Genomic DNA, 14,880 nt, shown 5'->3' on the forward strand with positions numbered 1-14,880 from the left:
CTGAGGAGGCTGTTCAGATTTTCTGTTTCTGTGCATAACCAACCCCTACACTTGACTGAAAAACTTAAGGAAAAAAAATTCACAATGTTCCTGCCCTGTCATTATTGCTACTTCACCAGGGGAGAAAACAGAGGACAAGAACCACTGAGCTGAGGTACAGAACATACACATCCAGAACACACACATCCAGAAGACACAACTGACTGAAAACCCATAAGGAAAAAGAGACATCTGCCCAGTTTTCCGAAGTTTCTCAGCTTAGATGCCGGCTTTTACAAAAATGTAAAGTATTAATAATAATGCAAGTAATATGAATTAGTAAAACATACTAGATATATGCCATCAGGCACGTAATTGAATACAAAGAAAGAAAAGATCAGCAGCTGAAGGGAACTTGAAAATACACACAGTAATGGCAGAGCACTGAAGGCTAAGACATGTATTTCTATGTACAGTAATTTCATGATTATAAGCCGCACCTGATTATGAGCCTCACGTTGGGGTGTTGGCAACTGTCTTGCGTTACAATACAGAGTGTGATAAAAGGTATCTGTTCTATCACCATCTGTTGAGGGTGAGGGCAGTGATCCTTATCTCAACGGCAGATATTCTGCTAATGGGCCATCCATTGAAACCAGGCAGGGCATTGTTCTTTATCTTTTCACAACCCATCCTTCCTCCAGCGAGTCATTTTCTGCTAATGGCCATTGAGTCCCACTGTGGGACTGATAAAATTACTGCATCCCATTGGAAGTTGCTCCAGCCAGGGGGAAGAGCCCAACATTTCTTACCAAGATAAAAACAGAGGTTTTGGGACACTAAGGGAGCCCCTTTCTCCACTGGACTCCAGAGGGAAAACCGGATTTCTCCACATCACCACTGGAGCTCCAGAGGGAAACTGCACCTTGTACAGGAGCACTGCTCCAACTGAGCCACATCTGTCACTGCAGGAGGATGCAGCCACCATTTAATGGGACTGCTACCAACACCCTGCCTGACGGGGTGTCAGGTTGTACTCTGACTTTGTCAGGGTTTGGAGTTTGTTTCTTTGTAGTACTGTATTTCTATTTTAATTTCCCTAGAAAAGAACTGTTATTCCTAATTCCCATATCTTTGCCTGAGAGCCCCTTGATTTCAAAATTATAATAATTTGGAGGGAGGGGGGGTTTACATTCTCCATTTCAAAGAGAAGCTCCTGCCTTTCTCAGCAGACACCTGTCCTCCAAACTAAAACAGCAACTTTTCATTCTTTGTCCATATATAAGCTGCACCTGATTATAAGCCGCACTTTGGGTTCGGACCAAAATTTTAGTCAAAATGGTGCGGCTTATAATTGTGAAATTACTTTCCTGCTGTGCACAATAATACAGTGCCAAAACAGGAAGTTCTTCTCCAGCATCCAGCTAAGACATCCATCTTTAACGCTGAGATTATGACAGATTCTGGAAATGCAGTCCCCTTCTCTCCACTCCCACTTCTGGTGCTGTGCTTCTGCATCCTACCTGAAGCTGCTGAGCAGTGAGAAGGAATAGAAAGATGACCTTACTGTGCAGCAGATTAAAGAATGAACAGAAATGGTAAAGAGCTTGTCTAGGCACTGACAGTGACACAGGGAAGAAGGTGTGGAAGTGATAAAATAGGTGTCAGAAGCTCTGTGCACAGCTTCCCAAAACAGGAAGAACTGTGGGTGAAGGTGAAGTTTTAAGACTTAGATTCATGGATAAATATAGAGCCTAAACCAATTTAACATTTACACAAGAGATGAATGCTAAGATATGAAGTCCAAAGATTTCAGAATCTCTTCCGTTTAAGAGCAGCAACTGAGGAAAGTAAACCAAAGGTTATTTGGAGAAGATATGTCAGACAGAAATAGAGAAGTGAAGCCATATCCTGCCAGAGAATCAAACTTAGTGTCTCCATTGCTGAAAATTCATTCATGAGGAAAATAACTCCAAGTCCCCAAAGCCAGGTACTTCTCAGATGAAGTTGCAAGAAACTGTGGGCAAATGCTGGAAAGTGAATAATCCTCACAACCTTGTGGTAATGGCCAAACAAATGAAATGTCAACTGTAAAGCTTTATCAAAATGAAGGCTAGAAAACCAGAAAATTTAACAGCAAGAAAAAGAATTTGAAGACAGAAAATTTAGCTACCTTTCCTGACAATTCAACTTTTATTGCCCCCAAGACACATCAAGGTAACAGGCTAGGGCAGAATGGACAGAAAAGGATTAACTTTAATTATTAGTTTTACAAGAGATATTCCAAGTTAAGCATCATATCTAAAACTAGAAGGGAATAGCTGGGTACTATGTACTCCAAAAGTCTGGACTGGCTGGCAAGAAGCTTAAATCATGGAACACTCTATTCAGGCAAATGTAGCAAAAATGACAAAGCTAATAAGATGTGAACCTACCAACTATTTTAAACACATACTGTAACACCGTTTACTCCCATCAAACTCATTCCTAAGGTCCCCCTTCTCAGCAGATTCAAACACCTGTTTTTTTAATCTACAACTGAGCATAACCGAGCTTGATCATAGTCCTACAAGAATAGTCTTGTAAGAATATAAGCTATTGTGACTGTCCAGTAGATGTGCTCAAGTCTTTGAGTATTTTATAGTTGTTAGTTTAAAATCTGGTTTATGCTGAAGATCGTTGTTGAAGTACTATTTTACATTTCCTGAGTATATGAGGACTTGCATGCATTTGATACATTTGGTAGACAGTAGACAGGTTCACAGACAATGGATGTGAGCTACACAGACTAGATAGGGTGACAGTGCACTCTGAAGAACTAATAACTGTAGAGAATATGCCTTTCCTCTTACCTGGAAGATGAATCATTCTGTAGTCTTGTATATGAGATCTAAAATGCCCATAATCCAGTTTCTAGCAAGTTATATATAACATGAACACATAAATATGATTATATAAACATGCAGATGTCCCCCCACCATGATCTCTATACCGATCCTAATCTGCTATTTCAGACTTTAAGGGAGTAATGAAACATTGCAGTTTCATTGAGCTTGGAAAATGGAAACATCAAATGTAGTTTCTATGGCTAAAATCTCTCCTCAAGGAAACAGACAAAAAAACCCCATCTCTCCTCCTGGAAATCCAAAATTCTACAGAGAAACCACATAAAACCCATATTAAAGTACTTCTGTGAATTGAAAATACAACTTCCTGGCTTTGTGCCATGGAACTTCCACAGGAAATTCTGAGCTGGCTTGTCATTTTGATCAAAATTCACTCTAAATCAGAGAGGAAACTTTCACAAAGCTGTATTGTGCTATTTAACCTTGCCTTTAGAAGATAAATCAATCATCAGTCCCTTCCGATTACTGCTCTTGCAATGTGCAACAATTGTTTCTTTTCATTCACTATTCTGAATACCTTGTGTACCATATTCAGCACATATTTCACTTGCTACATTATTAACTTGCAGGTCATGTTTTATTAAGGAGAAGTAGTTCATTTTAGAAACATTCAAAAGTTGAACTGGATGAATGCAAACACTCATGGGCAAGACAAACAAATCCCCATGTAGATACCTGTTCTGTGGAGTTAAAGATGCCTTCCCATAATTTCTGCTAATTTGTAACAAAATATGTTATCTCACACATAAAAATCACATTGCTATAATGGTGCCCAAGACTTACATTTGCCTCCCCTTTCAAGGACTTCACTGCTGGTCAAATAAAACAAAAACTATTTGAATCAATCTCATTATCTGTTTTTCAGTATTTCAACTCACTGAACTTTGACAAATTAAGACATATTTTGTTTCTGCTCACTATTTTAAAACTTCTAATTCTAGATATAACAAACCCGCCAGGGTTTAAAACAAGACACTGGAAAATGGAATTAGGTGACCACATTTCTTGAAATCTGACTTTGTATAAAAACAGAGCTGATATCCGTGCTATTTCAGAAAAAAACTACAAAATTAAGTATATGTGAAGAATTCCACAGCTGGAAGTTAATGGGTTTGGAGGAGCAGAGCTAAAGGGTGGAGTATTAGAGCTGGACTTCTGTTTCCTGCTGCACAGGAGGATTTTTATCAGCAATTCAGCAGCAGCACTTTGGCCTGCCTCCAACTGCGTCTTTCCACAGCAACCCCCTTGGACTCAGGAAATGCTTTGAGCTTCCCAAACACTCAGACACTGAGCATGGGCCCCCTGCAGATTCCTTTTCCCTGTCCAAATAGTCAAACCTGACTAGTTCCAACCTGCACTGCGCTCCCTCTGTGAACAGACACTGCTCCCAAGCATAAAAGGTACCAGACTAAATTCTGAAGAACAAGAAAACATGGTAAAAAAAGTCAGATGGATTAATGTACATTGGAGGGTTGATCTTAACGTCTGCTCTTCTAAGCAAGAATTTGTATTTCAGTAAAATACTGCTGAATTAGAAGAGATGCATTTTAAACTGCCATTAAGGATTATATGCTTACTCTAATTTATGTGCAAAGTAAAGAGGTTAATTAATTACCTTTCAAAGTTTTCCTGTATGTTTCCCTCCTCTGAAACCCTTTATTTAAATTTTCTTTTCTGCTTGTCTTTGTCACCCACCACCAGCTTCTCACAGATAACGTGCCTCTCTTACCATCAAAGAGTATAAAGGGAGACATAAATCCACAAAAATTTGACATGCACATGAAAGAGGGACTACAAGCAAATTACAGAATCAATCTGCTCAGAGAATGATGGATTTGAATTCCCCTATTTAATGTACAAAATGAAGGGGAAAATTTCCAACTGTTTTAAAAACTAGAGGCATATTGCTTCCAGCTGCCACTAATCCTCCTTTCCTGTAGCAAGCCCATCAAGCAGGATGAAACAATATAATATTTTCACACTGGATACTGAACAGCTGCACCCCATTTTCAAAGGCAGCAAAGTACAGCAGCACAGTTAAGCTGCATCAGGAATCAAGAATGAGGATCAAATTTTGAGTTTCTGGGGAGCCTGCATGATAGTGCTTCTGAGAACACGACAAGAGTACAAGTATTTGCTTTTGCTTAAATTAATTCTCTTGTGTACCTTGAAACTATGCAATTTCATCTCTGCTCCCTCTCTCCCCTGCTGCCCTGAGTGGTACTCAGAGGCACACCTCTGACACTGGCACTGGGCAGTCACTACATGCAGCACTTCCATTAAAAAAAAGTCTAATTTATTTTTAAAATTTAAATCCAAATTCTTCCTCACAACTTTAGAGAAAGAGACTCCATCACATAAGATATTTACAATCTATTTTTGTAGTAAACATACTAATAGTAAGCCATGTGACTGGAAGCAGGCTGTGAAGGAGATTCTTAAAAATAATTTGACAACTCCAGAACCCTCCACTCCCACACCTTTTCTACTAATACTTAACAAGTTATCAGTAAGGTTATGAATTGCTCTCCCAAAGATAACACAACTGCATCAAATGCACTTTTAGTTTACTAGAGAACTGCTAGAGTGAAATACAGCTAGGGTATCAGAGTTGCATTTTCCATTAAGCCCATTTTCTCTGGCTAGGAAGCTGAAGTTTGGATTCACAGAGTACTCAAATTTCTGGCTCCATATCCTACAAAGCAGTTAGTGGACTGGATTAATTCATTAGGTCACTCAGCTATCATCAATCGCTCCCCAGGTTTCACCCTCGCAGAATCAGAGTCACTGGGTTGGAAGAGACCTTTAAGACCATCAAGTCCAACCCATGCCCTAACACCAGCTCAACTAAACCACAGCACGGGCTACCACATCCAATCTCTTTTTTAAACACATCCAGTTTAAAATGGATGACTCCACCACCTCCCTGGGCAGATAACTATCAGAGATAAGGAGTCATTAAATTCCATTCAATCTGCATTTTGAATGTACATGTTTACACCCACCAATACCATCACATCCAAAGCAAACAACTTTGAATTGTTAGTGGGCTAACTTCATGTCATCCAACAATCCCCACAAGATCCTTAACAAAACACTGTAGCAGTTCAACAAACAAACCAAAAAATCACAGCCATCCACAGCCACATTGTCATGATGGAGCATCCTAATGTGCATCACTTGGAGGGACACCATTGTCCTGCAGGATCTGTGAACAGCTATGATTTCTGACAACCAAATAATTTTCATGTGATTTAAGTATCTTTATTATGTAAGTATCCCTCAATAGGTATGTACATGGGGAGCCTGTGTCTGCATTTAGGCAAACTGTCTGACTGCTTTCCCAGCTCTTGCACAGTGAGCACACTGCTGGCTCCAAAGCTGGACTGCACCTAGGCACATCTACATTTCCCCCAGGACAACTACAACGATTCTGACCCAGCTGGCAGAGGCTGTGGCACCACACTCACCCTGGGTGGGACAGTCTGCAGGGCTGTGATGTAGTTCTCCAGAGCAATGCGCCGACGGTCGTTCAGCATGGCTTCCACACGTGCCATGTGAGTCTCCACAAGCTGCTGTCTTTCATTTGCTGCTTCTTGTTCCAGTGATTCCACTTTCTCCTGGAAATGCTGAAAAAAACATCAATCACAATAGAAACAGAGAAGACATCAGCATAGACAAAAAAAAAAAAGCATAGAATAACAGGAAATCTCCATAAAGTAGATCATTAAATTACATCACACCCAGCACCCCTTGTACCTTAACCGGGGCCCCAGGTGTTTAGGTTGTGGTTGCATTTTCCTTTACCTGGATAACAGCTTTCTTGTCAGCCTTTGGCAAGTTCTTTGCTTGGCGTTCTGCCTCTTCCCACTCTCTCATGACCTAATGAACAAAACAAGGAGTGTGACTTTCCTATTTTCCTCTCTTGTCCCACAGCTTAGCAGCAGCCAAGCACTGCAGCTCCAAGAGTCATGTTTTAACATTCCTCTCCCCCTTTTACCTCTAGAAAAAAAAAGGCAGTTACAACATGTCATGAAGGTAGCACCCTGTTATTAAATTTTAAAAAGACAGTTCTTGTGTGTCTGAACACTGTGCTAATCTTTCACAACTCTGCTGGGAAGGAACACAGTGTGTTGATGAAGTGGAGATCTCCATGGGTGGGGTGAACACACCAACCCTTTTTCAACTCAGACAGAAAGAAAAACTATTCCACCTATCGTACACCCTTGGACAAAACGAGTAAATTTCAGTTCATTCCAACTGGATCATGCCACCTTTTTTGGCACCACAAAACCTTTTAATTTATTCAGGCTGTATCAGCCTGACTACGGCAGATCAAAAATTACACATAATTTGTGCTAGTCTAGCTATTTGTCCAGAAACAAGGGTTGTAGAAACACTTCCAAGAACTGAATATGTATCTAAAGTACAACACTGTCAGAAAAATAATGTAGGAGATCTTTTAGTGTCTTTCAGCAATGTGAGAAGCCTCCTCTCCCTGTATCACAGAGCAGTAGTATTTCAATAGGCAGGGAGTGGGTTAACTTGTCCATGAGTTCTGAAACCTTTCTGTGGTCTTACCCAGGGCCTTCACTAATTTCACAGAAATTAGACAGAAATATCCTCAGATAATACATTTTAAGTAATTACTCACAATGTGCATTTCCTTTCCTTCCCTTCTCAATAAAACATACACTTTCACACCATTCAACAGAAATAGTCAAGATAATGATAAAAAAAGCTCAGAATCCACATGGACAACTGAAATTTTACCAAGACCAATACCCAAGGCGGAGAGAGAAGACCTGCTGTGTCTCATGTTTGCAAGTTGAGACTCCAGCACTCACCTCCTGTCTCGGGCTTCCCAGTTTTTCCACACACCACACCAGACATTGCTAATCAGGCTCTATGATAAACAGGCTACAAAGTCCTGGTGGTGCCCCAATGTACCTGGCTGAGCCTGTGCTTTCAAAAAATAAAACCAACCCACAAACCTGGGCTGAAAGGAGACTTTTACAAGTCCCAGGCCTTGAAATGTAATACCTCTCAGTTCTATACAGGGTTGTAGGATCACTCAGCAGGTTGACACCTGCACTCCAAAACAACCCAATGTATGGGATTTTGTTGTCAAATTTTCCTTTTCACCCCAAACCCTAGAGTGTATCTCAAGACAGCAGTACATCAGTCACAGTAAAAACAGGTCAACTCACTGTCAATGAAATTATTTATCTGTAAGAGATTCTGGCCTCAATAACAGCCCAAAAGAATGGAGACTTTTCTTTTGGGAAGCCAATGGGATCTGAAATCTTTAAAGTGGGAAATGGTTTTGCCTGCTTTTGGGCTTCACCAGGGGCATGGTTAGGCAGCAGTTATATGCAGAGACCTGAAATTAAATATTTAGAATCATGGTCTTTATTTCACCCCACTACTTTACTGGGAACTGTCAGCTGAAATTTAAGTCCCAAGAACTGTACTCCAACCTATGTAACTGTCAGCCTAAAACTGCCTCTTCAGTTTACATTATCTTCTCATCAGACAATACATATTGATGTTTAAATTGAAGCCAAACTTTAAGGCAGCAGGAAAACAAAATCTAGAAGGAATTGTAGCAAGGAACTAGTGACAGAGAACATGATGGGCAGTGCACTTAAGTTATAGGTCACCCCCCACATGCTACTATTGCAGTACTTTGGCACAGGAGATTTCACTGATTCTCTGACAAAACAGGACCAGATGACATGAACTAATGCCACAATTTGGAGCACAGTGATGTGATCTGGAAAAAACTTATTAATTCTCAGAGTGCTGCTGTGCATTCAGTGCACATTAAGGATTCAGCTCTTAACTGTGCTTAGGCCATATGACTCTAGGGGCTGAGAAAACAATTTGTGTGCATAGGCAGCACCTTTCCAGAGACTTGACATGACACTGGTGGCAGAGACTGAAATGTTATGGTTTTGCCTATTAGAGCAAAAGTACATAACAAAAGATGCACAGAAGACCACCCTAGCCCACCCTGAATGGGTCTCCTGACCAAAACCCTGAACTGTGAGTTAAATCACCTAAGGAAGAGAGATGAGAAAAGTGACACCAACTGTTCAAAGCATCTGGAAGAGCATCCATTGCAGGGGCCCAGGTCAGCACCTTCATGGGTGGAGGCTGTAGCCCCATGGTCATTGCTGCCAGGCTCACACAGACCCCCACCAAAGGGGGAGGAGGAGGGGTTTGGGTGTATGTTGAAATCTCTGGTGAGAGGCAGTGAATGCCCATCCTCCACTGTGCACAGGAGCTCAGGGGTCCCTTCACTCCAGGAAAGCCACATCCATGTGAAGGACAGCAGAGGAGCCTATCAGAGGCTTCCCAAAGGGGTCCCCAGACCCTGCACCAGAGCACTGCAGTGATACTACAGGATGGAACAGATCCACACTCTTGCAAGGGACAGTGTCTGACCTGTGCCCCCCAGGGAGGTACCTGTGTGTTCCCACCTGTCCAAATGTTTATTAATCCAGAGGATTCTATACTTTCCAGTGGGGACCCTCACCACCAAGATTAGATGGAGGGAAACAATGAAACGTTGTTGGGACCCATGGAGGGGTGATATGCTTCTACTTCATCTCTGTCCATTCCCCCTCCTCTTTTTTTTCTATTTCTTTCCTTTTTCCCTTTCCTTTTCCTTTCCCTTTCCGTTTCCCTTTCCCTCTCCCTCTTTTAAACAAAACACCAATTTTTTGGTATCAACATCAAACCACTTTTGGGTTTTATCCCATTCTGGGGAATATTTGAACCAGTATTATTCACACAGTTAGTTCTTTTTGCTCCTCTGTGACTAGAGAGCATAGCAACAAAATGTGAATTTACAGAAGGCTCAGAAATTATGGCATTCAACCAATTCATAAACTACAATGATGTGCTCAAGCTTGAACATTGGCCTAAATTGTAACTTCATTTTTTCTCCCTCTTCTCCCTTTCTGTCTAAAAAACACATCTCTGACATCTGCCTAATTTTTTGACTTAAGAGCAGTTATGGATTTTCAGAACAAGAGCTCCCTGCCTTCTTTATCCCCCAAACTAACCCTCTGCTAATCTGCATGACAAAAGTAAGCACTGTGGGTAATGTGATTAAGGGGACCTTTGGCTACACCAGGTCTGTCTCTGTCCATTTTCTTTCTTTAAACCTTTTAAGGCAGGATGATAAACTGACAGCCTGTACAGATAGTTGGTGGGGATGTAAATTGGTGGCCTCGGAGTTCAGCTCTGATGCCGCAAAACTGAAAGGTTTTGAAAAAGCCCCAGAAATACACGGCTGTTTGCAGAAACAGAGAGACTTGAGTGTCCTGGTGGATGAAAAACCAAATATGAGCTAGCCATGTGTGCTCAGACCCAGGAAGCCCAGCGCATCCTGTATCCAAAGCTCCATGCACAGCAGGCTGAGGAAGGGATTCTGCCCCTCTGCTCTGGGGAACAACACAAGATGCACATCAACCCCCTTGAGTGGGTCTAGAGGAGCACCATGAAGGTGATAAAAGGTTGAAGCAGCTCCTCTGTGAGGCCAGGGTGAGAGATTTGGAGTTCTTCAGTCTGGAGAAGACTTCAAGGAGACCTTAAAGCAGCCCTCCATTGTCTAAAAAGGGCCTTCATGAAGGCAGGAGAGGGGACTTCTCACAAGGTACGTAGTGATAAGGAGGAATGGTTTTAAACTGAAAGAAAGTAGGTTTAGATTAAATATTAGGAAGGAGTTCTTTACTCTGAGGGTGGTGAGACTCTGGCACAGGTTGCCCAGAGAAGTTGTGGATGCCCCATCCCTGGAAATGTTCAAGGCCAGTTTAGATGGGATTTTGAGCAATCTGATGTATTGTAAGGTGCCCCTGCCCAAGGCAGGGGGGTGGAACTAAATGATTTTTGAGGTCCCTTCCAAGTCAAATCATTCTGTGATTCTGCAGTGTCACTGGGACTAAACATCAGCTTAAGAGGTATCCAGGATGTTGGAACAAGTGCATGCAATGATCAAAAAAACATCTTGAACGAACACCAGACCTGTTCAGGCTGGTTGAGAACCACAATATTTTCAGATGATTGCTTTGGAAATAAACTTCCAAGAAGCAAAACTATTCTAGGACACAAGGTATCATTAAGTTCCTATCAAAAATATTCTGCGTGGTACAATTCCAAAAATATTGCAGACAGCCAAATGAAGAGCAAATTTAAGACATGAGGATGTCACAAGCTGTCTGAGGAGAGAAATGTATAAATATACTGCTCTCTTGAGTAAGGTTCAGTATCTGGTTCATCAGGCTATTTAGCAGCAACTAATTAAGCAAGGGAGCTGTACAGGCATTAACAAACTTAAAAGATAAAGAGAAAAAGGGGAATTGTACCAAAACAAGAAACAAGAGCCAAGGCACCTTGCAATCAGTCAGCATAACCTCTCCCTGTTATCTTTTGGAGAACAGCAAGCATTTAAAGGTTATACATGCATGACTGAACAGCTACTCCTGTTTGCATGGGAATGCAGTTTTGCTGCTATTGAGGCTGTATGACAAATTCTTGGGAAAAGCTTTAAATTTTGTGTGACTGTAATTCTCCTTAGAGTACTTCCTGTAAGTTAGGAAAGTTTATAAGCCTTGTTGCTTCAGGTGTGATGCAGAAAAACTTTCATGATCTGTAGTCTAAAGGGATGGACACTTTGGAGCACAAGAAATTAAAAGAGTTAACCAGAGGTGCATCAGGTCATCACAGAGACAGACTTCCCTACTAAAAAGTCTTTTATGAGCTGTGAACCATGATGTGACGTAACTACTGACAGAATCTGGGTCTCTGCCCATGTGAACATCTTTATACAAGAGAAAAAGAAACACAAGTTGTCAGAATTTCATGGTAAATTAAGGGAAATCTCAGAGGATATGCAGAATATTTACATTTTCCCTGATGATAAACTTCCCTACTCCTTAGATGATTACATTTTGCATCTCAACTAGAATGCATCTGATTTTTTTATTAGTTAATTGGCTGTTGCAAAATAAGGTGTGCACCAAGTCAATATTATTTTAAAACTAGCCTTTTTATTAAATGAAATAAATTATCTGTGTTTTGTGAAAAAAATCTATTTCAGATTGACATTTATCAAGATTAAAGAATTACTTATTGCTTTTTTCTCTTTTTATTAGAATAAAACTGAGCATTTCTGCTGCTTTATAAGCCTCCACTTTCAGCTCTGAAATAACTGGACTTTGAAAAAAAAAAAAAAAAAAAAAAAAAAGCATTGATAGCAAAGGTGTACTGAGTAACAATAAGACAAGTAACAGCTCCATATTAATTTCCAGCTACATATATACTTTAATTTTATATTAAGAACATAAGAAAATGTTGAAAAGCCATTTAAAAATAAATTGAAAAGGGAACCAGTGGTATTGGACATAGATGTGAGGTTTGTGTGAGGAAACACAGACTGGTGAACTAGCTGGTTTTTCTACTTGCCCATAGCATCTACTATCTTTTAAACATCTGACAAGTTAACATGGAGAGGCTAGTTCAATACTGCACAAATCATAACTTAAGTTTCAAAAAATTAGCTTTCCCTTCTATGAGTAAACTCTGATCTTCAAAGCTCTGCAGGAGGTGTGTGTACTTCAAGATATATGTCCTTCAAGATGTGATTTCATAAGCAGCTTAGGAAATTTAATGATTTTTTTTTTTTAATGTACCGATCATGCTGTTTTTCACCAGGGTTGACTCAGGTTGCTGAACTGGCCAGAGCTGGTTATTTGCCTTGTTTTTGGAGGACTGACATTGCAGGGGGGCAGCTGACCTGCCTCACCCTCTGTGTGCTCAGTGCTGACAGAAGGATGGCTAGGAACAAGCTAATGAGGGCACCAGCTCCAGTTTGAGTCAAATCCCTGAATCACACCCTTCAGCTGAGAGGGTCCTCCAGATGCTCATGTTAAAACAGAAAATACACAGTTCACCCAAATACTGCCTATAATTACTCAGCTTAACCTTTACATACTGGGATTTTGGAAACAAATGTGGAAGCACAGTGAGAATCTGAAGACTATGCCAAGGAAAACTGCACTGACCATCCTTGGCTTTCAGGAAACCCACCTCAACAGCATTTTTTACAAAAAGGTTATTTCAAGGGGAAGGAATGATGAGGTGGTGACTGTATTATCCACCAACCCTCTGCATACCTAGCCAAGGCAGGGTTTTTCCTCTGCTAGGCAGGCTATGTACCTTTTTTATTCTCCAGATTCCCTGTCCATTAAATTGGCTCTGTTTTCTCTGCTTCAAGAGGACACAGATTATTTGTGCTTCTACACTTCCCAGGCAGATGAGGAGTACCTATCTTCCTATCTATGACCTGTAATATTTTCAGTATGTGGCTTGCACCAGTTGGATGAGTGCTTCAGGTAAGATGCCCTGCCCAATTTATTAGGAAAGTGCCAGGCACAGCTACTGTGCCAATAAGTCAGGGATGTACACTAAGAGCTTAATTTCATTTTCATTCATAACATTTTATTATTTTTTAATAACATTTTAGCACAGAGATAAAGGCTAATAATGTATCAGTAAAAGACAGATACACTGAAATCCCACCAGGGGAACAAAGTTATAATGAAAATATAAAGTAAATAAGCTACATGAGTATATGAAGTGCATGTGAATTATACTACATTATTTTTTTGTGGTAGTTTCATTCTCAAAAATATATATCTACGAGATTTTCCTTTAAACCTCTTATATTTTTTTTGTTGCTATTAAAGCAGAACTACTGACCATTTTTTCTTGGCATTGTTATTATAAACCCTGTTTCTGAGAGAATAGGTAATTCATCTCTCCCTGGATTGAAACCCAGGTACAGTTTCAGGCTACACAAATCTCTTTGGTTGAAGGGAAAGAAAAGGGTTGATTCAGTTTGGATTTTTAGTTCAAAAGCACCAGTTTTTCCTCTTTTCTTTGACTTCAAATGCATATTATGTTATCTTGAGGCTCAAAACCATTAGATGAACATATGTGATCTTACACTACCCTCAGGACACACAGAAAATGAAGCTCAACACAAACCATCTCCCTCAGCTGTTCCAAGGGAAGGACAATTAATACAGTGGCCAAGTTTTTTACTTTGAAACATGAATAATCTCACAAAACATATATTCTCCAATGAAGATGAGAGACATTTTTTAGAGTTTTTTTTCTTTTTAACCCTTCTATTAACTGTAAGTAGCCATTTATGATCACAGTGGTGGCAACCACAAATGAGTGTCAGTCAGCTGAATTCTTAGGTAAGAGGCAGAAAGGCAGTAAATGTTGTGTTTACAGCATTGCAAATTGTCAGGGCACCTGGATGAAGCGTGGGAAAGAAGCTGAAGGATCACTCATCACTTGACAGACAAGTTCACACACTTTGGAATAAAGAAATCTCCCCTCACCTGAGACATTCTTTCACGATGCTTGGCTTCAAGCCTCTCCTTGGCTTTCTGGAAATGGGCATGTTCATTCTCATCTCCGGGTGTCTCCAGGTATTTGTCAACAGCATCAGGAGTGCTAGCAGCTGTGGTAGGGACTGATGGAAAATTTGGAGATGGTGAGAGGGAGGGGAGGGAGAAAAAAAGAAGAATATCTACTTTAGTATGGGAAAAATTTAATAAAGAAGACTAATGAAGATTAATTAATAAAGAAGCATCTGTTCTATTTTCCATCAGAATACAGCCATCTATTTAGCCTCAGAGGAAGACATAGAAACAGGGTTTAGATGAACATGTTACATAAAGCAAACATATATAAATACATCAGGATTTCTTCCCCCTCTCTCACCCCATTTCATAAACCAGGAGAAGCTCTGCAGAGTGAACAAAACAATGTTCTTGAAACAGGTTAGAAACTGGTTAGAAACTGTAGCCAAAAGAAAAATTACAAGTAAGTAAAAAAATCTGGTAATGAAAAAAGTCTGTAAGCCAACAAAACGCCCTTTGCAAAGTTACCTGGTTTGTATAGAAGTTTA

The 14,880-nt window shown here is 40.3% G+C and overlaps 1 protein-coding gene across 4 annotated transcripts in view; it reads right to left on the reverse strand.

Annotated features, from left to right (window-relative positions):
• Positions 1-14,880, reverse strand: part of LOC117011060 (amyloid beta precursor protein) — a 192,730-nt gene that overhangs the window by 48,170 nt on the left and 129,680 nt on the right. For all 4 annotated transcript variants that reach the window (XM_033086324.2, XM_033086315.2, XM_033086307.2 and 1 more), the window contains 3 exons: positions 14,309-14,442; positions 6,693-6,767; positions 6,356-6,514 (listed from right to left, as the gene is read on the reverse strand). In XM_033086324.2, coding sequence (XP_032942215.1) covers positions 6,356-6,514; positions 6,693-6,767; positions 14,309-14,442 — 368 coding nt within the window. The remainder of the gene's footprint in view (positions 1-6,355; positions 6,515-6,692; positions 6,768-14,308; positions 14,443-14,880) is intronic.

The sequence above is a fragment of the Catharus ustulatus genome, chromosome 2 (genome assembly GCF_009819885.2).
Source record: "Catharus ustulatus isolate bCatUst1 chromosome 2, bCatUst1.pri.v2, whole genome shotgun sequence".
NCBI classification, from domain to species: domain Eukaryota; kingdom Metazoa; phylum Chordata; class Aves; order Passeriformes; family Turdidae; genus Catharus; species Catharus ustulatus.